The sequence below is a fragment of the Amblyraja radiata genome, chromosome 4 (genome assembly GCF_010909765.2).
Source record: "Amblyraja radiata isolate CabotCenter1 chromosome 4, sAmbRad1.1.pri, whole genome shotgun sequence".
NCBI lineage: Eukaryota > Metazoa > Chordata > Chondrichthyes > Rajiformes > Rajidae > Amblyraja > Amblyraja radiata.
Window position 1 is genome coordinate 26,506,464 of NC_045959.1, and position 27,315 is coordinate 26,533,778.

Sequence of the window (27,315 nt, forward strand, 5' to 3'; positions counted from 1 at the left end):
CTGCAGGGGGGCAAGTGAAGTTCCCATAGTGCGTTCGGCCGAACGCACTACTCTCTGCAGAGCCTTCTTGTCCTTGGCAGAGCATTTCCCAAACCAGATGGTAATGTTCCCGGACAAGATGCTTTCCACTGCCGCTGCGTAGAAGCACTGGAGGATCCTCGGAGACACTCTGAATTTCCTCAATTGCCTGAGGTGGTAAAGGCGCTGCCTTGCCTTACTCACGAGTGCCGAGGCGTGTGATGCCCATGTCATATCCTCGGAGATGTGGACTCCCAGATATTTAAAACAGGTCACCCTATCCACAGGATCCCCATTTATCCTCAATGGAGTGTACATCCTCGGATGATGTGCCCTCCTAAAGTCCATGATCAGCTCCTTCGTTTTTTTGATGTTCAAGAGGAGGCTGTTATCCTGGCACCAGAGTGCTAGACCAGCCACCTCCTCCCGGTAGGCCTTCTCGTCGTTGTTTGAGATCAGGCCCACCACCACAGTGTCATCAGCAAACTTAATTATTGAGTTGGAGCTGAACCTAGCCACACAGTCATGTGTGTACAGGGAGTACAATAGGGGGCTGAGGACGCAACCCTGGGGCGATCCTGTGCTCAGGGTGAGGGACTTCGATGTATTCCCTCCCATCTTGACTACCTGGGGCCTGGCGGTGAGAAAGTCCAGGACCCAGGCACACGGAGGTGTTGAGCCCCAATTCCATTAGCTTCCCGGCCAGTCTGGTGGGGACTATCGTGTTGAAGGCTGAACTGTAGTCTATGAACATCATCCTCACGTAGCCCCCCTTCTGGCTGTCCAGATGGGAGAGAGCGGTGTGCAAGACGTGTTGAGGGACTCACTGAAGCTTAATGCAGCCAAAGCTCTGTGGGGGTATCACAATCTAGGGCTCGCCTGCTGCAGAACATTGAGGGGCAGTGTCCTTTGGAGACAAACAAGGGAAGGGATATCACCGCAGGTGGCCACATAAGTGACAAGGATGCTTGGTTTAAGGATAGTTTGCGAACACTACCGAATATTACACAAATTAATGTACAGAGTCTGAGAATGTCAGAAGAGTTTCTGCACTGTTCTTGTTTTGTGTATATTTTTCCATCTGAATAACGTATTCAGGATCAGGCAGCATCCCGTTTACCTATTGTGTGTTATTGTTCTGCATAAGACTGTTTGTAGTAGACATTACAGCATTGATTATACTTCACATTGAATTCATTGGCTGTAATGAAATTGAAAGAACTTTATTACTTTATAAAGAAGTATTTAGAAAGCATCCTTCACAATCTCAGGATGGCTTAAGTTGCTTTGCAGACAACGAAATACTTTGGAAGTGTGGTCACAGTTGGAATATGGATATGTAGAATAATTTTTGAAGTTTTTGGTCAGTTGTCCATAACTTTGGTGTTAATTCTTAATTAATGTGTTCCAGGCACTTGGTTATTAGCAATTTATGAATAATTAGCATTTAATACAGTTTGGAATGATAAAAATATAGTTTTCATTGACCTGCTTAGCCAAATTTATGTTCTTTGAATACAAGTAGATAAAGACTTGTTACTTTGCTATGGAAGAACAATTAATTATACTGTAGGAATCTGGACTCTGTGTGTGATTCCATGCATTAGAATTCTGCCACATTCACTAACATTGTTTTAAAATATTTGCATTACTAATATGATACTTTTTCTTTGCAGTGCCAGCTGCTTCGAGGATCATTATGCATGCAGACCGACACTGGAAAATGATTTTTCTCTGACATTTTGTTCAGACACTTCATTTGTAAAGTCAGCATTGACAAATGGTATGCGGCAATTAAGCATTTATACAAGTTTATTTATCATGATAGAGCTTGGTATTTAGAGTAAAATGAGTGAATGCCAGTGCTGTTGTGTCTTTGCAAGATTTCTGTGCATAAATGAATCAGAGTCATAGAGCCGTACAGCATAGAAACAGGCCCTTTGGTCCAACTTGTCCATGCCGACCAAGATGCCCACCCAGGCTAGTCCCATTTTCCCATGTTTTGCCCATATACCTCTGAACCTTTTGCATCCATGTACCTGTCCAAGTAGATTTAAATGCTATATTATAACGCCTGCCTCAACTATCTCCTCTGGCAGCTCATTTCATAGACCTACCACTGTCCGAGTGGAAACGGTTGCACTTTAGAATCCTTCAAATTGAAATGTTTTTGAGTGAAATAACTGAGCTACTCAATTATAAACAAAATGGTAGTATGGAGAAAGATGAAGGATGTTAACATTTTGGGTCAGTGAATTTTATTCAAGCAAGATTTAATTAAAATGTGAATAGTTTTCATCTTAAACATTAACTGTTTCTTTTTTCTACTGGTACTGTTTGATGTGTATAACACTCACTATAATTTATCCTAATTAGAAAGAGTTATTCTATGTGAAAGAGGCACAATCTGGTTAACAAACGAGGTCATGGATAATAATACATTGATAAGTAGGCTACCAGATGATTGGAAAATAGCCAATATGATTCCCTTGTTCAAAAGTGAGGAAGATGGAAGGCAGGGAGCTAGACTATAGGCCACTTAGTTTAACACTTAGTGTTGGTAAAGTGTTGCTAGAGTCAGTTGTCAAAGAGGAAATAACTAATCATTTAGGCAAACTGAATGAAATGTAACATGGTTTCAACGTGGTTTTATGAAACAGAAATCGTGTTTAATGAATTTGCTTGAATTCTTTGAGGATGTGACAGAGGGAAATCTGTATTTAATTTAGATTTTAAAAAGGCATTTGACTAGTACCATGAGAGGCAGGATCCTTTTCAGGCTGGAGAGATGTACCTCATGGAGTACGCCAGGGATCTATTCCTTTCCCTCAGTTGGTTATTATTTACATTAATAACCTGGAGGGAGGTATGAAATAGAATATTTGCAAGTTTGCTGATGAATGAAAATGTATGTAGTAATGACGACATTGTGATTATGAAACAGGATACAGGTAGACAGTGATTGCATAAAAACCTGGAATATGGAATTTAATGTGAGGAATTGTGAGGTCTTTGGAAGGAGGAATTAAAAGGCAGAATATTATCTCAGTGGAGACTAAATGAATGAAATTCAGGATGATCTAGGTCATGAATCTTAAAGTTAGCAAGCAGGTCCAACAAGTAGTTAAGAAGGCAGAGAACATTTGAGTTTACGGTTTTATGACAGTTGTACCTGGTGTTGCTGAGATAATATCTGGAATATTGTGTCCAAATTTAGTTATTTTAAGTCGGAAAAGGATATAATGGCATTGGAGACAGTCCAAAAGGTGATTTGACAGACAAATTCCTGGGATAAGAGGGTTGGCTCAAGTGGGGCTAAACAGTTTGGGTCTGTATTACATGGATTTAGAGGAGTGAAGGGGGACCCTATTCAAACATCTAACATCTTAAGCAGCCTTAACGTGGAAGATTTTGAGGTGTTTCCACTAGTGGAAGAGTCGTGAATAAGTGTGTAGCAGGGCTCGAAATTAACGGTTGCCCGGGTGCCACTGACCACTCAAAGCGCCGCCGGGCAACCTAAACACCGAGCCACTTTGCCCGGCTTGGCAACCAGATACTGGTTTGTACCGAAGATAGACACGAAAAACTGGAGTAACTCCGCGGGTCAGGCAGCATCTCTGGAGAAAAGGAACGCGACATTTTGTGTCGGCGGTGACGGCTGTAATGCGTGGGAAAGATACTAGGTGCGGGGTGACGAAGGGTCGCAGCGAATGACGGGCCCCGAACAGCGGCAGCGGCTCCATCTCCTCCTCCTCCTGCCCCCCGCCCGCCCTGATAAGGGCCACTGCTTGCAAACCCGCTAACGGCGCTTTAAAAAAAACCCTCCCGCACGCCGAGGCTGGGAGGAGGGAGGGATGGGGAGGCTTCGGCGTGCGTGCGGGAGGGTTTTTTTTTAAAGCGGCGTTAGAGATGGAGCCGCTGCTGCTGCTGTGCGGGACCCGTCATTCGCTCCGAAACTTCTGAAGCAGCTGCACCATAGATCCTGTAGCTATGGGATCTTTGAGCTGCACCGCTCGGCCCCGCACCTTGCTGTTGGCTGGCGGAGGAGGGAGACGGTGGCGAGGAAATCCCAATGGCCAAGGCAGCGGGGCGATGTTGCCGAGGAGCGCTGACCATCCTTCCTCTCCACCTCGCCCCCCCTTGTCTCTCTCTCTCTCTCTCTCTCTCTCTCTCTCTCTCTCTCTCTCTCTCTCTCTCTCTCTCTCTCTCTCTCTCTCTCTCTCTCTCTCTCTCTCTTGTACGCCCCTCCCCCCCCTTATCCTGGGACCCCTCCACTACATCCCGCACTGATCCCCATTTCCGCCTCTATTCAGTCCTCACTGACATCCCCTGTGCTCCCCTCCCCCCCCCCCCCCCCCAATCTATTCATCCTGCGCTGGTTTCCCCTGTACTTACCCCTTTCCCATCCATCCTGCACTTCTCCTCCATCCATCCTGTACTGATCCCCCATCCATCCTGTACAAATCCACGCATTCATCCCGTACTGACCCACCCTCCATTTACCCTGCATCGTCCCCTCATTCATCCTGTAGTGATCCCCATTCATCCTGCACAGACCCTCCGATCAACACTGTACTGACCCACCCCCCATTCATCCTGCGCTGATCTCCCCCCCCCCCCTATCCATCCTGTACTGATCCTCCCATTCAAGAAGAATGGGGGGAACAGTCTCAAGAAGGGTCTCGACCCGAAACGTTGCCTATTTCCTTCGCTCCATAGATGCTGCCTCACCCGCTGAGTTTCTCCAGCACTTTTGTCTACACCCGTCCATCCCGTTCTGAACCCCCCCCATTCAACACCACTGACATCCCCCGTGCTCTCCCCTCACAGTTTTATCTACTCCAACCAACATGTACTAATTCACCTGCCTCAATCCATCCATTCTGCACCAACAGCCTTCTAACCCCCCCCCACCCCACCATCTACCCACCTTGCACTGATTCACACACACACCCCTCCCTGACCCTATTGTCCTGGAAATGTCTTCAGAGCGAACATTGACTATGTTTGATAACGGAATACAATCAAATGTGTTTTAATTCCCAATGTTATTATTTGTTTTAATCCATAAGGATGGATTAACTATATTGTGAACACATGAAACATTTAAACGGCAGTGTTCGATTGTCACTGCTACCGTTGACACGTTATTACAGAATTCATTTTAACGGCAAATCAGGACTTCCGGTGGCGCCATGGAGCACTAAGGCACAGCATTGAGCTCCTCTCCCGCTAAAAATCGCTAAAAAGCCGTTTCTAAACCAGTACCGAAAACTCACCAGAGCTGCTTGGCGTCGCGTAAGGGTGACGTCATCAGAAGGCGACGCGAAAATCGGGAGTTTAACGGCAAAAATCGGGAGTTTTAAATGAGCAGAGAAAAAAACTCACGAGCTCCTAAAAAGAATACCATAAGTCTCCAGCTTGAAGAAGTTTTGGATACTCTGCAAACGACAGAAGAATGCCCAGAAGAAGAAGAATCTTACAACCAAGGATCTCTGTTTGAAATGGCTACAAAAGGAGACAAGAAGGAGAAGGAGGTAAAGCAAATGCTTTTAGAGATTACTGCTACAATCAATATTACACTGGAAAAGATGCAGAGTATGGAGTCTAATATGGAGAGTAATAAGCAGAGTATGGAGACTAATATGGAGAGAATATCTCAAAAAATTGATAATACTTGCAGTGAGTTAAAGGAGCTGAAGAAGCAATATAAGGAATTTGATAAAAAAACTAAAGTCAGAGTGTGTTAGAATTGAAAATGACTATAACAAGAAATTTAAAGATGTGAAGGATGATATGGGGAAAACTGGATGAGATAATGGAAGAGATGGAGAATGAGATTAAAGAGATGGTCACGGAAATAAAGAGTTTGAAAAAATCACAGAAAACTGAAGAGGAAAAACTTGTAAGAATGACTGACAAATGTCTGGACCTGGAAGCAAGATCTAGAAGACAAAATTTGAGAATTCTTGGAGTGGAAGAAGGACGAGAGGGACATGAATCTCAAGCATGTACTTTCGTTACTGATTTACTCAAAGATGTTTTTGAACTGTCGGAAGAACCAAGAATAGACGTCGCTCACCGAGTTGGGCATGTTGCAAGAGGGACAAATTCTTCAAGACAGATAATTGTGAAATTCTGTGATATCTCTTCAGTGGAATTTATATTGAGAAAGATTACCCATGGGAAGAATCTGACATACCGTGGGGATAATATTCGAATTTTCCGTGATTACCCGCTGGAGGTCGTCCGGAAAAGGAAATTGTTCACACAGACAAGACACACTCTGAAGGGCGTCCCCGGTGTGAGATACGGGGTGTTTTTTCCAGGCAGAATGAAGATTTCTTATAACGGTACTGAACGCTCATTTACAGATCCCGAAAAAGCTTTTAAGTATGCAGAGGATATCGTAAAGAAAACATCGGGGGAAGCTGTCGACAAGGAAGAAGATTGAACTTTTTAATTCTTATGATAGAGTTTTGAACTGGTTAAGATGGCGGAACTCTCCAGACAGTTACCAAGCTTATCTGTCTGGAATGTGTTTTTGAGAGTGCTGGCCATGTTTCACGAGATAATACTAATTGGAATATAAAAACTGCTGATTTATGAAGATCTCTAATCATTATACTTTAATTACAAATAACCAATGATTTTAACAAATTTAACAACACTAACTATTTGTGAAATATCAATATATATACTAAAAATGATATATACTAACTACAGGTGCACAACCTTTTATCCGAAAGCCTTGGGACCAGACACTTTTCGTAATTCAGAATTTGTCGGTCTTCGGAATGGAAATTTTTTAGCGTAGATTTTAATGGCTGGCTCAGTGGTAGAGTGCTCGGCTCATATCCGCATGGTCGCGAGTTTGCGCCTTGATCCTGGCAGTTACTCGATCGCGAGTTTGAGTCTTCAATGTCGTTTTTTCTTGCAGAATAAATGTTTGTATGAAATACAGTATAGGAGAAGTGTACTGACTGTGTGGGCAGAACTTTGGAAGTGATTGCCCACCAGTCTAAAAAGCCGCTGTGTCTCCCTGTCCCTGGGATAGCAGGGTGCGATCAAACAGCACAATACCCCCCTCCCCCTCCAACTACAGAGGAATCCGCTCCCCGATGGGCCGCTACCAAAGATCATAGAGGAGCTCCTCTATGATCTTTGGCCGCTACAGCGACAAGTGGCAGTTCGCCCACAGCCCGAGCTGCGCCCCCTCATCCGCCACCCCAAGAACAAGACGTACCTTGCACACCATCAGCTTCTGCCCCTACGTGTTCCTCTGGAGTTGGAGCGGGGCTGGGCTGGAGTTGCTGCTGGCTGTGGGTCTCTGGGATCTCCGTGCTTGCAGTGGGCTTGGGGGTCGGTGGGCGGCGGTGGGAGCTGTGGAGCTGTGGTCCTACGGACCTACCTCCGTGGAGCTAGCCAGCTTCGGAGCGTGGAGAGCTGCGGGGGCGAGCTGCTGCGACCCGACTCCGGTGGATGGTGACACCGGGAGCTCGCGGGTCTCCGGTGGGAGACTGCTTTGCGGGGCACCGGCAACGGCGACTTCTCCCGCCCGAATTACGGGGTTGAGAGCAAACATCATAGAGTTTGAGAGTGACCTGGAGGGGGGCCTTACAACGCCCGGCGCGGCTGTAAATTGCCGCGGACTTGCTAGCGCCCGCCGGGGGCTCCAACATCAAGACCGGGGCAGGGACCTACATCTCCCGGCGTGGCTTTGAGTGGCCGCTCCCCGATGGGCCCCTACGACGCCCCGAGCTGCGCCCCGTCATCCGCAACCCAGGTTCCTCTGTAGTTGGAGTGGGGCTGGGCTGGGCTGGGCTGCTGTTGGCTGTGGGTCTCTGGGATCTCCGTGCTTGCGGTGGGCCTGGTGGTCGGTGTCCAATTGGTCCTGGCAGAGGTCCTGGCACGGTCCTGCTGCAATCGCCGACGTGAAGACAGTGCAAAGCCCCCGCGCCGGTGCAATGGGCGGGGAGCTGGAGAGGGGAGGGAAGGGGTCACACACATGGCCGGGAAGCAGAGGGGTGTAGGTGGGGTGATACTGAAGCGAGCGACAATCTGCTGCTGCCTGCCCCGCTGAGTTAAAAAGTTCCCACGCAAGACTCACGAAACACTGTGTATCGTGAGTCTACCGTGGGAACTTTTTAACTCAGCGGGCAGGCAGCAGCATATTGTCAATTATTAACCCTCCCGCGCAATATACCCTCATCTTCTCTTTTATGAATGGGGATTTAGTTCCCCTTTCTTCGAGGACCGACCGGAGGTTCCACTGTCACCTCTGCGGGCCGCCCTCGGTGAACGTTTTCAAGGACCTTTCTTCAAGGACCGAAAAAATGGCCGCTATTCGGAGGTTTTCGTTATTTGGATCTTCGGATAAAAGGTTGTGCACCTGTAAAATGTTTATAACATTACTAACCTACCCTTTTTTTTTGTGTGTGGGAAGGAATTAGGCACAACATAAACATGGAAAAGATCCAGAAGTGAGGTTTTGTTTAACCCCTTGGTACCTGCTTGTATGGTAGTTAAAGAATGGGATATTATTTAAGAATCCTGGGTGGATATATATGGTAAAGTTTAGATTCGATTAAGATTAGACAAGTTGGAAAGGCATATATACTTATATAACTGTGTATATGTTGTGTTTTATATTTGTTTTTTTACTTCTTATGTCTTCCTGATTTCTTTCGGTTTTCACTGGTGCTGGTTTGATAAATTTATATAAGAAAAGACAAGATATGAAACGGTCTGTAACTTTTTATGAGGCTCTACTAAGGGAGTGGAGCGCAATGTATAACAACATCAACGGAAGTCTATAAAAAAAAATCCACCATCGGTGGCTATTCGTCCTTAAGGTATCTTTTCTTAGATACCTTAATAGCACTTTTTTTTAAGCACAATCAAGATTTGTTTTGTTTTTTTGTAATCAATTGTATATCACATTTTTTCTTTCTTTTTTTAAGGCACTATATAAGAAGGAGATGCAATATAAATCTAAAAACTTGGGATGACCACTCAACTCCCAGAACTCTGAGGTATTTGGTTGCACCATATGATTCAGGAATACTATCTTGATTTATAATGCAAGACGATAGACAAATAAAGAATGGAGGAATTACATTCTGTAGTTGGAATATAAGAGGTGCCAATGAACCAATTAAGAGGTTTGCTCAACTAAAATCTTTGAAAAGCGACATAATGTTTTTGCAGGAAACTCACATGAAACAACAAACACAAATGAGATTTAAGGCGAAGTGGATAGGTCAAACATACTACTCCTCATTTACTTCTAAATCTAGAGGTACGGCTATTCTTATTCAAAAAGGTATACCTTTTAAGTTAAAGAATACTATGTCAGATAAAGAGGGAAGGTATATTATAGTTTCGGGAGAAATTTATGCAACCCCACTAACTATGATAAATATTTACGCTCCGAATTTTGACAACCCCCAATTTTTTGATAAAATTATAGATATAATATCAGACTTTAATTACCAAAATGTGATAATAGGGGGGGACTTCAACTATGTTTTAGATTCATATCTAGATAAATCAGCAAAACAAAGGAGGAGTAATTTAAAATCTAAGACTAGTGAACTTCTAAATACATATATAAAAAATACTAATATAATAGATGTATGGAGATCTGCTAATCCAGTTGGAAGGGAATACTCGTTTTACTCTTCGGTACATAAAACTTATTCAAGAATTTATTATTTTTTAGTGGATATGAAATTAATGCCATATACAATCAATCCAACATACCACATTAGTAGTATTTCAGATCACTCTCCGTTGACATTTACAGTAAAATTCGAGGGAATGCCGGGTAAAAAATCTTTTTGGAGGTTTAATACACATATTTTAAATGACTTACAAGGCTATCAATATTTAAAACAACAAATGAAACTTTTTTTTGATGCAAATGATACACCAGGTACTTCGCCTTCTTTATTATGGGAAACTTTTAAGGCATTTATTAGAGGAATTATAATTTCATATCAAATTTTTCAAAATAAAAAGAATAAGACAGAACAAATGCTGTTAGAACAAGAAATCAGACAGTCAGATAATGCTAAAGATTCCACGACAGATAAACATAATAAGATAATATTACTGAAATTTAAACTTAATCGAATTTTATCAGCAAGAGTAATAAGATTATTCCAAATTACAAAACAGGAACATTTTGAGTTTGGTGACAAACCACATAAGCTTTTAGCTCGCCAATTGAAAAAACAAGAAAAGGAAAATACTATAACTAAAATTAAATCAGAGAAAGGTGAATTACTAATACTACCTAAATATATTAATAATAGATTTGCTCAATTTCATCAAAATGTATACACATCTAAAACTAAAATAGAAGATAGTAAAATTGAAAAATGTTTAGATAACTGTAATCTTCCAAAACTGGTCCTTTTGGTACAAGAGGAACTTGGAGCTCAAATTACAATCAAAGAAATAGGTGAAACAATAAAATCGTTGAAAAATGGTAAGACACCGGGACCAGATGGTTTTAGTTATGAATTTTATCAAAAATTCCATGAGATAATGACCCCTTACTTATTTTATTTATATTCCCACGCTTTTAAAGAAAATGAACTACCTGAAACATTAGCAGAATCAACTATTACGCTTATTCCAAAAAAAGATAAAGATTCAGAAGATCCGGGCTCATATAGAGCTATATCACTTTTAAATACAGACCAGAAAATCTTAGCAAAGACTTTAGCAAGAAGATTAAGCAAATATATTAGTAAATTGATAAACCCTGATCAAACGGGGTTTATACCCAAAAGATACTCATTTAATAATTTGAGACGCCTGTTTAATATAATGTACTCACATAAAGTAGAGGAAGAAGATATATCAATTATTTCTTTGGACGCAGAGAAAGCATTTGATCAGGTAGAGTGGCAGTACTTATATAAAGTAGTGCAAAAATTTAACATGGGAGAGAATTTTATTACATGGGTAAAATTATTATATGGTAAACCGATGGCAAGAATTTTAACTAACAACATGTTATCTCAAAAATTTCAATTATCAAGGGGTAATAGGCAGGGATGTGCGTTATCACCCCTGCTATTTGCCCTTATGATAGAACCTCTGGCTGAAAGTATAAGAATTCATCCGAATATTCAGGGCTATAATAAAACTCAAAGAATAAAATTTCATTATATGCAGACGATATACTTTTATATATTACAAAGTCACAAACGAGCATACCAAATTTATTAAATTTAATAGAGGAATTCGGGTCTTTTTCTGGATATAGAATAAACTGGAATAAAAGTGAAATCATGACGTTAAAACCTCAAGAACCTACACACTTACTGAAGTTCCCCTTTAAAATCACAACAGAAAAATTTAAATACTTGGATATTCAGATTACTCGAAAATATAAAGCATTATTCAACACTAATTTTAAACCTTTATTAAATAAACTTAATACGCTGATTAAATTTTGGAAAACACTGCCTTTATCATTATTAGGTAGAATAAATGCAATAAAAATGATCTTCCTTCCACAATTACTATACCTATTTCAGTCTATACCGGTATATATACCAAAATACTTTTTTAGAAAATTAGACTCTAATATTACTAATTTTATTTGGGACTATAGATCACATAGAATAAAAAAAAACATTATGTAAACCAAAAGATGTCAGGGGACTCTCACTCCCGAATTTTATGTATTATTACTGGGCAGTGCATATTAAGAAAATAATTTATTGGCTGGATGGTTCTACCCAACAGACAGAATGGATAAAAATGGAGAAAGAGGATTGTTTTCCTTGTAATATAGGAACGATCCTCTTCCCGAAAAAACTGAACAACACAATATATAAGAAGAACCCAATTATATATGGTATAATAAGAATTTGGAAACAAATAAAATAATCTTTAAAATTAAGAAATGTATCATTGTTAATGCCAATAGCGAATAACCCTTTATTTAAACCATATCTTATTGATAAAACTGGCGGTCCCTGGGGGGTAGGCCACTCCTTGAATTCTCACCATCACAACCTGGAAGCAGTGGACGTCCTTCCCGAGGCGTTTGGAGACTCAGAGCAGGTCGGGACCGCTATCCACCGCGTCTCCGCTGCTCCCAGTCGGCCCCCGCGGCAAAATCCGGCGGCCATTGCGCATTCCACAGCAGGCACGTCCTTCCAGCACGGCCAGCCTGCAGTTCAAACCAATGCCAGCAGAGGTCGCTGGCGTTCAAATTGGCTTGCAGTTTCACCAGACGCCAGCAGAGGTCTCCGGCGCTCAAACCAGCCTAATTCGCCTGCAGTTCAACCAGACGCCAGCAAAGTTGGTTGGTGTTATTACCATCGCCGCTGGGGAGCTGCAGCCAGGCTTTGTTGCCCACCCTGTTCGTTCTCGGGAAACTAAAGGGCCGGTCGTCAGTGATTCCTTCGGCGGCCGGCACGATTCATCGCGTTTTCGCTTGGGATCGCCGCAGTGGGGGACGTTTCCTCGTCGACACTGGTGCGGAAGTGAGTGTTCTGCCTCCCTCCATTGCCGACATCCGTGCGGGCAAACAAGGCCCCCTCCTCACCGCGGCGAACGGGAGTGCTATTCGCACCTACGGGTTTCGCACCATCCCCCTCAACTTTGGCCGCAACTCATTTTCGTGGAGGTTCGTCATTGCAGACGTTTCCCAGCCGCTGCTGGGCGGCGACTTCCTTCGAGCCCATTCACTGCTCGTGGATGTCAAGCGGCGGCGCCTGATGCACTCTGTCACGCTGGAGCCAGTCTTCCTCCGTACTGGTGATCCTGTAGTACGCCCTGATGGCCCCCTGTCATCCGTGGATGCGACTTTTGCGCGCATCCTGGCAGATTTTCCCGGCATTCTCGAACCCCACTTCCGCTCCTCCACCCCGAAGCATGGGGTGGAGCACTATATCCCCACTACTGGCCCGCCTGTGCACGCCCGGGCACGTCGTCTCGCCCCAGACAAGCTCCGTCTAGCTCGGGAGGAGTTCCGCCAGATGGAGGCGATGGGCATCGTGCGTCCCTCCGATAGTCCATGGGCCTCACCGGTCCACATGGTCCCTAAGAAGAACGGGGTCTGGCGCCCGTGTGGGGATTACCGTCGCCTGAATGATGCGACCGTCCCCGACAGGTATCCGGTCCCGCACATTCAGGACTTCAATGCCCATCTGGCTGGAGCATCCGTATTTTCCAAGGTGGACCTCGTGCGGGGGTACAATCAAATTCCGGTCCGCCCCGACGATATCCCGAAGACGGCCATTATTACGCCATTTGGTCTGTTTGAATTTGTGCGGATGCCGTTTGGGTTGAAGAACGCTGCGCAGGCCTTTCAGCGGCTTATGGACTGCGTGTGCCGCGGATTGGACTTTGTCTTTGTGTACCTGGACGACATACTCGTGGCCAGTCGCTCGCGGCAGGAGCACTGCACCCACCTCCTGTCAACTGTGTCAGCGCCTCAGCAATTTCGGTTTGGCTATCAACGTGTCCAAGTGCCGTTTCGGGGTGACGGCTATCGACTTCCTCGGCCACCGCGTGACTGCACAAGGGGTGGTGCCTCTGCCGACCAGGGTGGATGCTATCCGCAGGTTCCCCCGTCCGACCACAGTTAGGGGCCTGCAGGAATTCGTGGGGATGGCCACTTTCTATCACCGCTTCCTGCCGTCAGCGGCTGCAGTCATGCGTCCGCTTTTCCACCTGATTGCTGGTCATCGCAGGGAGGTTGATTGGTCCGTGGAAGCAACAGCAGCATTTGAGAGGGCTAAGCAGGCACTGGCTGAGGCCACAATGCTCGTCCACCCACGAGAGGACGCCACGACCGCCTTGACGGTGGATGCTTCTGAGGTTGCGGTTGGGGCAGTGTTAGAGCAGCTCGTTGAGGGTTGCTGGCGGCCACTTGCCTTCACGCGGTGGCCTGAAGCCATTCCGCTACAGAATTCCACAACAACCACCTGTGCTCGAGCATTGTTGGCGCACTGGATCGCCCGGTTCGGTGTTCCACTGGACATAACTTCCGACCGGGGGCCTCAGTTCATGTCAGAGCTGTGGTCGGCCATGGCACGCCTCCTGGGTGTTCGTCTGCACCACACGACGGCGTACCACCCGCAGTCGAACGGCCTAGTGGAGCGGTTTTACCGGCAGCTTAAGGGTGCCCTGAGGGCGCGGCTCACTGACCCAGACTGGGTAGACGCTCTACCGTGGGTTTTGCTGGGGATACGCACCGCACCCAAGGAGGACTTGGCCTCCTCCGCCGAGTTGGTGTATGGGTCTCCGTTAACGGTGCCCGGGGAGTTCATCCCGCCGGCACGTGGCCAGGTGGAGCAGCCTTCGGACGCTCTGCAACGTCTTCGGCAGACGGTGGGCAAGCTGGCGCCGGTGCCCATGTCTCGCCATGGGTCCTTCCGTCCGCACGTTCCCTCTGCTCTGGAGGACTGCCAGTTTGTTTTTCTGCGCAGGGATGCACATCGGACACCTCTACAGCGGCCGTACGAAGGTCCCTTCCGGGTCTTGGAACATGGCTCGTCGACTTTCGTCCTGGACATGGGGGGTCGGCGTGAGACCGTTTCAGTTGCGCGGTTGAAGCCATCACATATCGATATCAATCGGCCGGCGCTGGTAGCGCTGCCCAGAAAGCGAGGGCGGCCTCTGTCTAGGGTACCTCCTCCTCTGGCTACTTCGTCCCCCGCACTTGTTGACCAGGCGCCTGTTCCGGGGCCGAGCGTTGTGTGCACCCGGGCTGGCCGCCGTGTACGCCCTCCTGCCCGTTTCGTACCTCGGGTACTTGGGGGGGGTCCTGTGGCGGTCCCTGGGGGGTAGGCCACTCCTTGGATCATCCCCCTCGCCGATTGAGGGACAGGGGCGTTGGTCTGCCACGGGGTTTCCTGACGACTCCCTAGGGGTAGAGATAAGGGTGTCGTGGTGTGTACTCGGGCTGCTGGAATTAAAAAGCTTCTTTTGAATCCGCCTGGTGTCCGGTCTTTTCCTGACCTTGACCAGGCCACTACAGAACATATTCAATGGGAAAGTCTCGTAATTAGAAGGATCGGGGATATGTACGAAATGGGAAACCTACTATCATTCCAACAATTACAATTAAAATTTAAATTGAAAAACAACCAATATTTTATATATCTTCAGATTTGCGATTTCATGAAAAAAAACATACAAGGATATCAAAAAATAACTCCTGAATTATTGGAAGAAGCAATGAATATTAAAGCTGACTCACAAAAATTAATATCATATATATATAATAGTATTTTAAATATAGACCTACCATCGACAGAGATACTTAGAGAAGAGTGGGAACGGGAACTAATGATAAATACATAGATTATATTATTCAAAAACAAGATTGAACAAATTTTATCCAAATATATCCCCCATTTGTGATAAATGTTTATCCCAAAACGCAACTATAACACACTCTTTTGTTTCCTGCATAAAACTTTATAGATTTTGGAGTGATATTTTTGAAATATTTACAAAATTATTTAAGATTAGAATGGAACCTAATACTGAAATGATTATATTTGGAGTAATGGAAGATGGGAATAAATTGAACACATCTCAAATTTTTTTTTTAAATTATGGTTTAATAATAGCAAAAAAATTAATACCTAAATTTTGGAAAAATACATCAATACCAATGCTTAAAATGTGGATTGCAAGCATGTTGGACACCGCACATCTTGAGGAAATGCGATTTCTCCTAATGGATAAATCCGACCAATTCATAACGAGTTGGTCTCCATTTGTCGTCTTTTTGGAATCATATGGTGCAACACAATTGTAAAAGCTAACTGTTTCAGGACTGGACGAGGGATGGTCAAGATTATAAACAATGATCTCCTTACTTCTTTATGTCTTATTCTCTTTTTCCTATTTTATTTTCTTCAACTTTCTTCATTCATTCGTGTTTTTTCTTTTTCTTCACACACTATATATCTCGCGTCTTTCTATCCTTTACTATCTAATTTCTTTTTCTTATTCTTATCTTTCTTTATTATAACAAAAAAATAAAATAAGAAGCTGTACATAAAATGTATTATGAAAATATATATTAGGCACTTTGTTGCCATATGAATGTACTTCTAATAAAATAAAATATTTTAAAAAAACAAACAAAAAAACAGCAAATCAATGCTCTTGATGTGGAGTATCAGTACTGTAGTTATATAATGAGCAACATTCACAACTATACGTACGCATATATGTTACCATGGTCCAGGACACAGGTTGATCATACGCTGAATAATCCAACCACATTTTTGTTTGGAAGTGGAAAGAACTAATAGAAATTGCATTAATTGCAATGTGTAAAAAGAGTTGAGATACTGTCTTATAATTTTGCTGCATGTCATTGTGGGATATACCATGTCTTGATTGGTGAATGTTTAGTTTGTGACTTTATTTGAAGCAGAAATAATATGTGAATGCTTCATTGAGTATAATTCCGACTGGTAACTACGCACTTCGTCCGAGCACATTATCGCACGCGTCATGCAAGCCATCTTAAATGACCACCTAAACTGTCATTTGGCAACCTAAAAAGCTGCCCGGCTGGCAACAGGGAAAAAAAGTTAAGCGAGAGCCCTGTATAGTAACAAAATAAGGTGCTGATCATTTAAAACTGTGGTGTGTAGAAATGTTCTTCTCTCGCAGGGTACGAGTCTCTGAAATTCTTTGCCCAAGGTTGTGGAGGCCAGATCATTAGATGCACATAAGATGGAGATAGATAAATATTTGAAGGAATCGAGGGTTATAAGGTATTGAAGAGGAGTTGAGAGTAGCAAGGATCAACCATGATAATGTTGGCAAGGTGGACTTGAGGATCGACCATGATAATGTTGGCAAGGTGGGCCTATTTTCTTGTCTTCAGGAATTAAGTTATCTTACTGCAATTATTAGCCCCTGGTAAGAATTTTGCTCTTCTTAGCTAAAAATACTGTTGTCATAGAGGGGGTGCAACAAAGATTCACTAGACTGTCTTCAGATGTGAAGGGTTTACTAATGAAAAAAGAATAGAAATACATGTTTTCTCTAATTTGGGATACGTGGTGATCTTGTTGAAACTTACTAAATTCCAACTGTTTGACAAGCAGGCTGCAGGGAGCATTTCCTCTGGTATCTTGAACCAGACATTACCATCTCAGACGAAGAACTAATATGGGAGATATTTCTTTACCATAGGTTAATCTTTGGATTCCTCTGTTCCAGAATGCAGTGCAGACAGAGTGGTCGGTTTCTGGATTTCAAGAAACTCGAATTTACAGGGATATGCAAATAAAATGGCATTGAGGCAGATCAGTCATGAACTGGCCTCTTATTGATCATTTTGCTTTTCGTTTTTGTATACCATGAATGAAGAAAAATGGCGATTTTAATTAAAAAAAACAAAGGCATTATTTATTTTCTCTTAGATTTTAAACTGATCAATGAGTATTTATTGCCACCAACATCAGCACAAGCTACTGCATCACTGCAACTGAACAGTTCAGAGTATTGTGCTGTGAACAGGACTGTAAGTATGGATTTTATATTCCTTACTGGTTTTCTATAGAATATATCCCATTTATGTAATACAGTTGTTTGGAATATATTAAGAAATCAGTTGTACTCTCTTTAACCAAGACATGCTAGGCTGTAATGCACAGAAATGAACAACCTTGAATATTCATTGTCTCACTTCTTTTAACCCTTTCGTCCATTCTAACGTTGTAGTACTGTGGTATTGGTGTTGTTTCTATTCCATACTCACTTTACTGTGATTCTTGTACATGAGAAGGAAATTACTTTTTGATGGAAGTTTTAAGGTAGTTGATCTGTAATTGGTGGCATTGTCACCTCGTAAAACTGGGATACAGATCATCAGCTCCTGGGAATTTAGCAAGTTTCACTCCCAATAGTTTCTCCAATACAGTTTAGTTTTGAACTGTAAGATAAACTTTGATGGTATGAGATGGGAATTGGCTGGGATAGACTGGCAAATATATTTAAAGGGTTGATGGTGGAGATTTAAAGATCGCATGGCTGAACTACAAAAACTGTTCATCACTGTCTGACAAAAAAAATAAAACGGGGAGGGAAAAATAAAGAGGGAAATTATGGATAGTGTTAAATCCAAGGAAGAAACATAATGGTAAAGGAAAGGTAAAGGTAAAGGAACATATAGAGGTAAAGGAACCGCTTGGAGGTAGTGATCATAATATCATTCGTTTTAATCTGCAATTTGAGCAGGAGAAGGTTAAATCGGAAGTGTCAGTGATGCAGTTGAAAAAAGGGGACTATGAAGGCATGAGAGAGGAGCTGGCCAAGGTAGACTGGAAAGGGATGACGGTGGAATTGCAATGCAATGGCAGGAATTTCTGGGCATAATCCGGAAGACGCAGGATCATTTCATTCCAAAAAGGAAGAAAGATTCTAAGGGGAGTAGGAGGCAACTGACAGGAGAAGTTAGGGATAGAATAAAACTAAAAGAAAAGATGTATAACACAGCAAAGAGTAGCCGGAAGCCAGAGGATTGGGAAACTTTCATCGGACAACAGAAGGAAACAAAACGGGCAATACGGGCTGAAAAGATGAAGTACGAGGGGAAGCCGGCCAGGAATATAAAAAAGGACAGTAAAAGCTTCTTTAGATATGTTAAGGGAAATATAGTAGCAAAGTCAAATGTGGGTCCCTTGAAGGCAGACACGGGTGAAATTATTACGGGTGCAAGGAAATGGCACAAGAGTTGAACAGGTACTTCTGATCTGTCTTCACTAAGGAAGACACAAACAATCTCCCAGATGTACTGGAGGACAGAGGATCTAAGGGGGTAGGGGAACTGAAATACATTTTCATTAGGCGAGAAAAAGTATTAGGTAGGCTAATGGGACTGAAGGATGATAAATCCCCTGGGCCTGATGGTCTGCATCCCAGGATCCTCAGGGAGGTGGCTCTAGAAATAGTGGACGCATTGGCGATCAATTTCCAATGTTCAATAGATTCAGGATCAGTTCCTGTGGATTGGAGGATAGCTAATGTTATCCCACTTTCAAGAAAGGTGCGAGAGAGAAAACAGCGAATTACAGACCAGTTAGCCTGACCGGTGGTGGGAAAGATGCTGGAGTCAATTACTAAAGAGGTAATAATGGGGCATTTGGATAGCAGTAAAAGGATTAGTCCAAGTCAACATGGATTTATGAAAGGGAAATCATGCTTGACTAATCTTCTGGAATTTTTTGAGGATGTGACAAGTAAAATGGATGAAGGGGAGCCAGTGGATGTAGTGCATCTAGACTTTCAGAAAGCCTTTGATAAGGTCTCGCACGGGAGACGGGTGACTAAAATTAGAGCACATGGTATTGGAGGTCGGGTGTTGACATGGATAGAAAATTGGTTGGTAGACAGAAATCAAAGAGTAGGAGTGAACAGGTGCTTTTCAGAATGGCAGGCAGTGGCGAGTGGAGTGCCGCAAGGCTTGGTGTTAGGGCCACAACTGTTTGCCATATATATTAATTATTTGGAAGAGGGATTTAGGAGCAACACTAGCAAGTTTGCGGATGACACAAAGCTGGTTGGCAGTGTGAACTGTGAAGAGGATGTTAGGTGGTTGCAGGGTGACCTGGACAGGTTGAGTGAGTGGGCAGATGCGTGGCAGATGCAGTATAATATAGATAAATGTGAGGTTACCCACTTAGGTGGCAAAAACAAGGGGGCAGATTATTATCTCAATGGGATTAGCTAAGAGGGAGGTGCAGCGAGACCTGGGTGTCCTTGTAGACCAGTCACTGAAAGTTGGCTTACAGGTACAGCAGGCAGTGAAGAAAGCTAATGGGATGTTGACCTTCATAAGAAGAGGATTTCAGTATAGGAATAAAGAGGTTCTTCTGCAGTTGTATAGGGCTCTGGTAAGACCACATCTGGAGTATTGTGTACAGTTTTGGTCTCCTAATTTAAGGAAGGTCATCCTGGTGATTGGGGCAGTGCAGCGTAGGTTCACAAGATTGATCCCTGGGACGGAGGGACTGTAATATGAGGAAAGATTGAAAAGACTAGGCTTGTATTCACTGGAGTTTAGAAGGATGAAGGGGGGGTCTTATAGAAACGTATAAAATTATAAAAGGACTGGACAAGCTAGATGCAGGAAAAATGGTACCAATGTTGGTCGAGTCCAGAACCAGGGGCCACAGTCTTAGAATAAAGGGGAGGCCATTTAAGACTGAGGTGAGAAAAAAAAATTTTCGCCCAGAGAGTTGTAAATTTGTGGAATTCCCTGCCACAGAGGACAGTGGAGGCCAAATCACTGGATGGATTTTAGAGAGTGTTAGATAGGGCTCTAGGGGCTAGTGGAATCAAGGGATATGGGGAGAAGGGCAGCAAGTGTTATTGATTGGAGGACAATCAGCCATGATCACAATGAATGGCGGTGCTGGCTTGAAGGGCCGTATGGCCTCCTCCTGCACCTATTTTCTATATTTCTAAATTGGCCAGAGGAAGCAGCAAACCGGAGGACTGGGAGAAATTCAACAGAGGAGGACAAAGGGGTTAATTAAGAGGGCGGTAAAAGAGCATGAAAGAAAGCTACCAGTTAGTCTTACATCGGTGGTGGGGAAGATGCTTGAGTTCATTACTAAAGATGTAATAGCAGCGCATTTGGAAAGCAGTGATAGGATCGGCCAAAGTCAACATGGATTTATGAAGGGGAAATCATGCTAGACTAATCTTCTTCAATTTTTTGAGGATGTAACAAGTAGAATGGGTAAGGGAGAGTCAGTGGATGTGATGCATCTGGACTGTCAAAAAGCCTTTGACAAGATCCCATACAAGAGATTAATGTACAAAATTTGAGCACATGGTATTGGGGTGAGGATATTGACATAGAAAGAGAACTGGTTGGTAGACATGAAGCAAAGAGTAGGAATTAACGGGGTCCTTTTCAGAATGGCAGGCAGTGACTGCAAGGCTCAATGCTGGGACCCCAGATATTTACAATATCAACGATTTGGTGGCAAGAACAGGAAGGCAGATTATACAATACAATAATACAATACAATACAATTCAATTTATTGTCATTTGGACCCCTTGAGGTCCAAACGAAATGCCGTTTCTGCAGCCATACATTACAAACAAATAGACCCAAGACACAACATAATTTACATAAACATCCATCACATTGCTGTGATGGAAGGCCAAAAAAACTTCTCTCTCCACTGCACTCTCCCCCCCGATGTCAGAGTCAAAGTCAAAGCCCCCGGCGGGCGATGGCGATTGTCCCGTGGCCATTAAGCCACGCCGGGTGATGCAAGGTCGCACACCGGGTCTTGGTGTTAGAGCCCCCGGCGTGCGCTCGCAGAGACCCGCCGCCATTCCAAGCCGCGCGGGGCGGTGCTGTAAGGCCCCGCTCAGGTGCTCCTCAACCCCGCAACTCGGGCGGGAGAAGTCGCCGCTGCGGAAGCCCCGAAAAGCGGTCTCCCTCCAGGGACCCCCGGGCTCCCGGTGTTACCGTCCGCCAAACCCGCAGTTGCAGCCACCGAATCTCCGGGGGTCGGGTCGCAGCAGCGTCCACCACAGCTCCACCCGCTCTGGACTCGGCCAGCTCCGCGACGGTGAGGTGAGTAGTCGGCACCACAGCCCCCGGTCTTCCTGTTGGAGGCCGCTCCTCGTTGCAGCCCCAACGACAACGGAGACCCGACAAAGAAAAGGTCGGGTCTCCCGTGCAGGGAGAGATTTAAAAGTTACCCCCCACACCACCCCCACCCCCCCACACACATACCCCAACAAAAATAACAAAAACTACATAAAAACATAGACATAAAATAATAAAAACGCAGACGGACTGCAGAGGCCGCTGCTGACGAGAGCCGCGCCGCCTACCGGATCATTATCTGAATGGTGTCAGATTAGAAAAAGGGGAGGTGCAACGTGACCTGAGTGTCCTTGTACATCAGTCACTGAAAGTAAGCACGCAGGTACAGCTGGCAGTGAAGAAAATTAATGGCATGCTGGCCTTCATTGCGAGAGGATTTGCGTTTAGGAGCACCAGTAGTATTGTGTGCAATTTTGGTCTCCTAATTTGAGGAAGGACATTATTGCTATTGAGGGAGTGCAGCGTCGGTTCACTAGTTAATTCCTGGGATGGCAGGAATGACATATGATGAAAGAATGGGTCAACTGGGCTGGTATTCACTGGAATTTAGGATGAGAGGGCATCTTATATAAACATATAACATTCTTAAAGGATTGGATAGGCTAGATGCAGGAAAAATGTTCCCGATGTTGGGGGAGTCCGGAACCAGGGGTCACAGTTTAAGACTAAGGGGTAGGCCATTTAGAACTGAGATGAGGAAAACCTTTTCACCCAGAGAGTTGTGAATCTGTGGAATTCTCTGTCATAGAAGGCAGTGGAAGCCAATTCGCTGGATGTTTTCTAGAGAGAGTTTGATTTAGCTATTAGGGCTAATGGAATCAAGGGATATCTGGAAAAGACTGATTTTGGATGATCAGCCATGATCACATTGAATGACTTTGCTGGCTCAAAGGGCCGAATGGCCTACTTCTGCACATATTTTCTATGTTTTTTTTCCCAATGGCAAATTTCTTTGAGCTCAATGATCTTGGCTCAGTTGTTCACTATTTCAGGAAGGTTTTTGAGATATCTTGTCTGAAAAAGGTTGTTTTCTTTTTTACTTCTGCCATATCCTTATTACTCTTTTACTTCTGCCATATCCTTATTACTCAACATGTATTTTCATTTCTTAATCTGTCAGGAATTAGCATATTTTGCTGATCCTTTCATTTGGCATACCTATAGAGGTTTTTCAGTAATTAGTTTTGCATTCTGTCCATTTCCTATTCAATATTTGAGCCTCCCTTTGACAATATTTGTAATGTTTGTAATCCTCAGTTTGCAGCACCTTTGACAGCTTTTTTCTTTGATTCAATACTACCTTTAATTTGTTGGCTGTGGTTAATAAGATTTGTTCCAAATTTCGTGTCTTCGTGGCAAATAACAAGTGATTTTTCTAGCTGTGAGCAACTTTTCTCTTTGTTCCTGCATAAACCTTTCAAGTCACCCAGTGCAACTGATAATTTCCCACCAAATTGGCCACAAATTTAGAATTTTGGATTTCTTCGCTTAGCTTTTGTCAGTATATCAAGCATTTATGTCCAAGGATCTTTAGCAATGAATCTGAGCAGGGGGGGAATAGAATAAACTTTAAGTAAATTTCATAATTGTTACTGATTCTTCAGTGACATGTATATTAGCACCCCTATTAATACAGTATCATATAACCATATAACAATTACAGCACTGAAACAGGCCATCTCGGCCCTACAAGTCCGTGCCGAACAATTATTTTCCCTTAGTCCCACCTTCCTGCACTCATACCATAACCCTCCATTCCCTTCTCATCCATATGCCTATCCAATTTATTTTTAAATGATACCATCGAACCTGCCTCCACCACTTCCACTGGAAGCTCATTCCACACCGCTACCACTCTCTGAGTAAAGAAGTTCCCCCTCATGTTACCCCTAAACTTCTGTCCCTTAATTCTGAAGTCATGTCCTCTTGTTTGAATCTTCCCTATTCTCAAAGGGAAAAGCTTGTCCACATCAACTCTGTCTATCCCTCTCATCATTTTAAAGACCTCTATCAAGTCCCCCCTTAACCTTCTGCGCTCCAGAGAATAAAGACCTAACTTATTCAAACTTTCTCTGTAACTTAGTTGTTGAAACTCAGGCAACATTCTAGTAAATCTCCTCTGTACTCTCTCTATTTTGTTGACATCCTTCCTATAATTGGGCGACCAAAATTGTACACCATACTCCAGATTTGGTCTCACCAATGCCTTGTACAATTTTAACATTACATCCCAGCTTCTATACTCAAATGATATTTCAAGGCACCACAGGAATGTTAGACAAAATGTCACAGAGACTCATATAACTATTAGACTAATTGGTATATACAACCTCCATTTCCCTCCTTTCCTTTCTTGGGTAGTGAGGTTACATTTGTATCTGTAATTTAAAAAAATATAACATCTGCTGCACCTACAATGGGGAAGTTAGAGAATTCCTATATTTAGAATCAAGGCAATAAGCGAGCATGCCCAGGTCATAGGTCACTCGCAATAAGCATTCAAGGCAACTGTGCTGTTTGCTGTGTTGTGCACAGGCCTGCGTTTCGTCCGTGGTTGGGATCCGGCGCTGCGGGCGCTGTTGAGTTGCTGCTGGGCTGTCCCCGTCCACTCCCTGGTGACCTGTCCCCGTCCGGGATGGCCCTGAGCTTGCATTCGACGCGGGGGAGAGGCGTGGCCCCAGCTCGGCAATGCCTGTCCCGCCGGGTTGGCGTGCAGCCCTGGACTGGCGGGCCCCGGACTTGCAGCCGACGCGGAGGGGGTGGTGCTGGCTCCGGCTTGGCTCGGCTCTGCTCTGGTTTCTGGGGGGCACGTTCCCCAGCGGGCCAGGGACCAGCAGCTGCGCCTCTCTCCTTGACCAGTGGGCTGGCGGTTGGCCCCCTCGGTTCCGGCAGGGGCCGAGCGCCGGTCATTGGCAGAGATGCACACGGGGTGCTGCGGTGGCTCGGCGGGTCAGGCAACATCTCTGGAGAAGGGTGTCGACCCGATACGTCACCCATTCCTATTCAATATTTGAGCCTTCCTTTGACAATATTTGTAATGTTTGTAATCCTCAGTTTGCAGCACTTTTGACAGCATTTTTTCTTTGATTCAATACTACCTTTAACTTGTTGGCTGTGGTTAGACAATAGACAATAGGTGCAGGAGTAGGCCATTCGGCCCTTCGAGCCAGCACCGCCATTCAAGGTGATCATGGCTGATCATCCCCAATCAGTACCCCGTTTCTGCCTTCTCCCAATATCCCCTGACTCCGCTATTTTTAAGAGCCCTATCTAGCTCTCTCTTGAAAGCATCCAGAGAACCCGCCTCCACCACCCTCTGACGCAGAGAATTCCATAGACTCACCACTGTGAGAAAAAGTGTTTCCTCGTCTCCGTTCAAAATGGCTTCCTCCTTATCCTTAAACTGTGGCCCCTAGTTCTGGACTCCCCCAACATCGGGAACATGTTTTCTGCCTCTAGCGTGACCAAACCCTTAACACTCTTATATGTTTCAATGAGATTTCCTCTCATCCTTCAAAACTCCAGAGTGTACAAGCCCAGCTGCTCCATTCTCTCAGCATATGACAGCCCCGCCATCCCGGGAATTAACCTTGGAAACCTACGCTGCACTCCCTCAATAGCAAGAATGTCCTTCCTCAAATGAGGGTTAATAAGATTTGTTCCAAATTTCGCGTCTTCGTGGCAAATAACTAGTGATTTTTCTAGATGACTGAGCAACATTTACTGGTTCTCTGTGCTGGCTGTGGGCCGCTGCTCCGTGCCGTTGTCCCGTCGGTCCGGGGTCGCCATGGGCGGGGTTTGGACATTCGGTGGGGGGGGAGGACGGTCCAGTGGCGGTTTGGCAGCGCTTGCGGCGCTGGGTTCGATCCTGGCTGCGGACGATGCGCGGGTCTGTGTGTGCGCAATTGCCGAGAATGTCTCTACACCGGTCCAGTCTCTCCCCTGTCTCCCACTTGCATCTGCCCCCTTTCTCTCGCTGTTACATTCTGCTCTCCCGCTACCTGGCACCCCCATTCCTCAGATTAAATATATTTTTTACACATAAATTATGAATATAGATAAGAATTTATGCACAGTTTATACAGCCAGCTTTTTCTTTATCGCGAATGCCCTTTGACAAATCCCATGATTCCTTGTGTTTTTCGGAATGCCGAACTCGCTTATTGAAGGAAAGCACCTACTGATGGAGTGATTGAATACTCTGGTGCCCATGGGTTGCTGGGCTATATAGTTGTAAAAATCAGGAAGAACTGGATCATAAAATAATTTGAACAGGATGAAAAACCACATAGTTCACTAGTTAGTTCTCAATATTTATAATGCTATTTTCACAATTTTGCTGATTTTTGGAAATAATCAAAGATTTGTTCTGTCAGTTTACTAAGGTATATTTTGGAAATAACGTTTTGAATGCATTTAGAAGTTACTCATTTGGGGCATGAATATACTTTAATGTAACATATTGCAAATGATTCAGAGATTACATTATGTTTATTTCCAGTTCAATTATCCATTGGAGCCGACTGCACCACCATCTGGTTACTGTAGATTTTATTTCACCACAGTTAGAGGCTGTAAGAGAAAACTGTGTAGGTTTGAGCATGATGTTAAAAAAGGTGATGAAAAGGTAATGTATATGTTAATAATATACATTTTCATTGTAGTTTTTTGTCATTGATAGTCCAAACAGTTTTCTATTTTGTCGATTATGTGCATGCAATAGTTTTCAGTACTTTAAAGCTTTCTTTTGTTAAAAAAAGAATTCTGGGTGCCATTACAAAGCCATATGATTATCAAGTTGGGCATTAATTACAGCAAGGTACAGCTGCTCCTCGACCTACGATGGGGTTACGTTCCAATAAACCCATCATAAACCGAAAATATCGCAAGTTGAAAACGCATTTAATACATTACGATCACGTGACTGGGAAATGCTGTGCAGCTCGCTGCCGTTGCCGAGCGTTTGCCAATCGTAAAGTCGAAATATCGCAAGTCGAAGCATCATAAATCGGGGAGCACCTGTATTTCAAATTTAAACAAACTATAATAGGGGAATGGTAGTTCTGGTTTGTAGTTTAGGGAAAATAGTGAGGAACAATTATCGTCTAGAATAGCAGAATGTGGAATCAGAACAGGTGGCTACTGAGGGATAAAGTCCCTAATGACAGGTAATTGTCACGTGTTTAAGAAATAAGAGCTGGTAGGAAAGATAATACAATCATATATGTGTATGGGGTAATAATTTTCATACAGATTGCCAAATGAAATTGGCCAAAGTAGTTTGAGATTAGTTTATAGAATGCTTTTAGCACGCTTCTGGGACCGATTCCTGTACAATACATTATGGAACCTACAAGAAATGGGCGATTTTATATTTAGGATGTGTCGGAAAGAACTGCAGATGCTGGTTTAAATTGAAGATAGACACAAAATGCTGGAGTAACTCCGCGGGACAGGCAGCACCTCTGGAGAGAACGAATGGGTGACATTTTGGGTCGAGAATCTGAAGAAGGGTCTTCACCAGAAACGTCACCCACTCCTCTTCAGAGATGCTGCCTGTCCTGCTGAGTTACTCCAGCATTTTGTGTCTATATTCGATGTTATATTTAGTCTTGTCAGCAATCGCAAACATTTAAAGAGATTTTTCCTAATTCTC

General features: G+C 44.0%; 1 protein-coding gene across 1 annotated transcript in view; it reads left to right on the forward strand.

Moving 5' to 3' along the window:
* The window catches only part of topaz1 (testis and ovary specific PAZ domain containing 1), an 80,984-nt gene that overhangs the window by 14,842 nt on the left and 38,827 nt on the right, over positions 1-27,315 (forward strand). Inside the window, exon 6 of the mRNA XM_033018884.1 lies at positions 1,695-1,801. Within this exon, the coding sequence (XP_032874775.1) occupies positions 1,695-1,801 (107 nt within the window). The remainder of the gene's footprint in view (positions 1-1,694; positions 1,802-27,315) is intronic.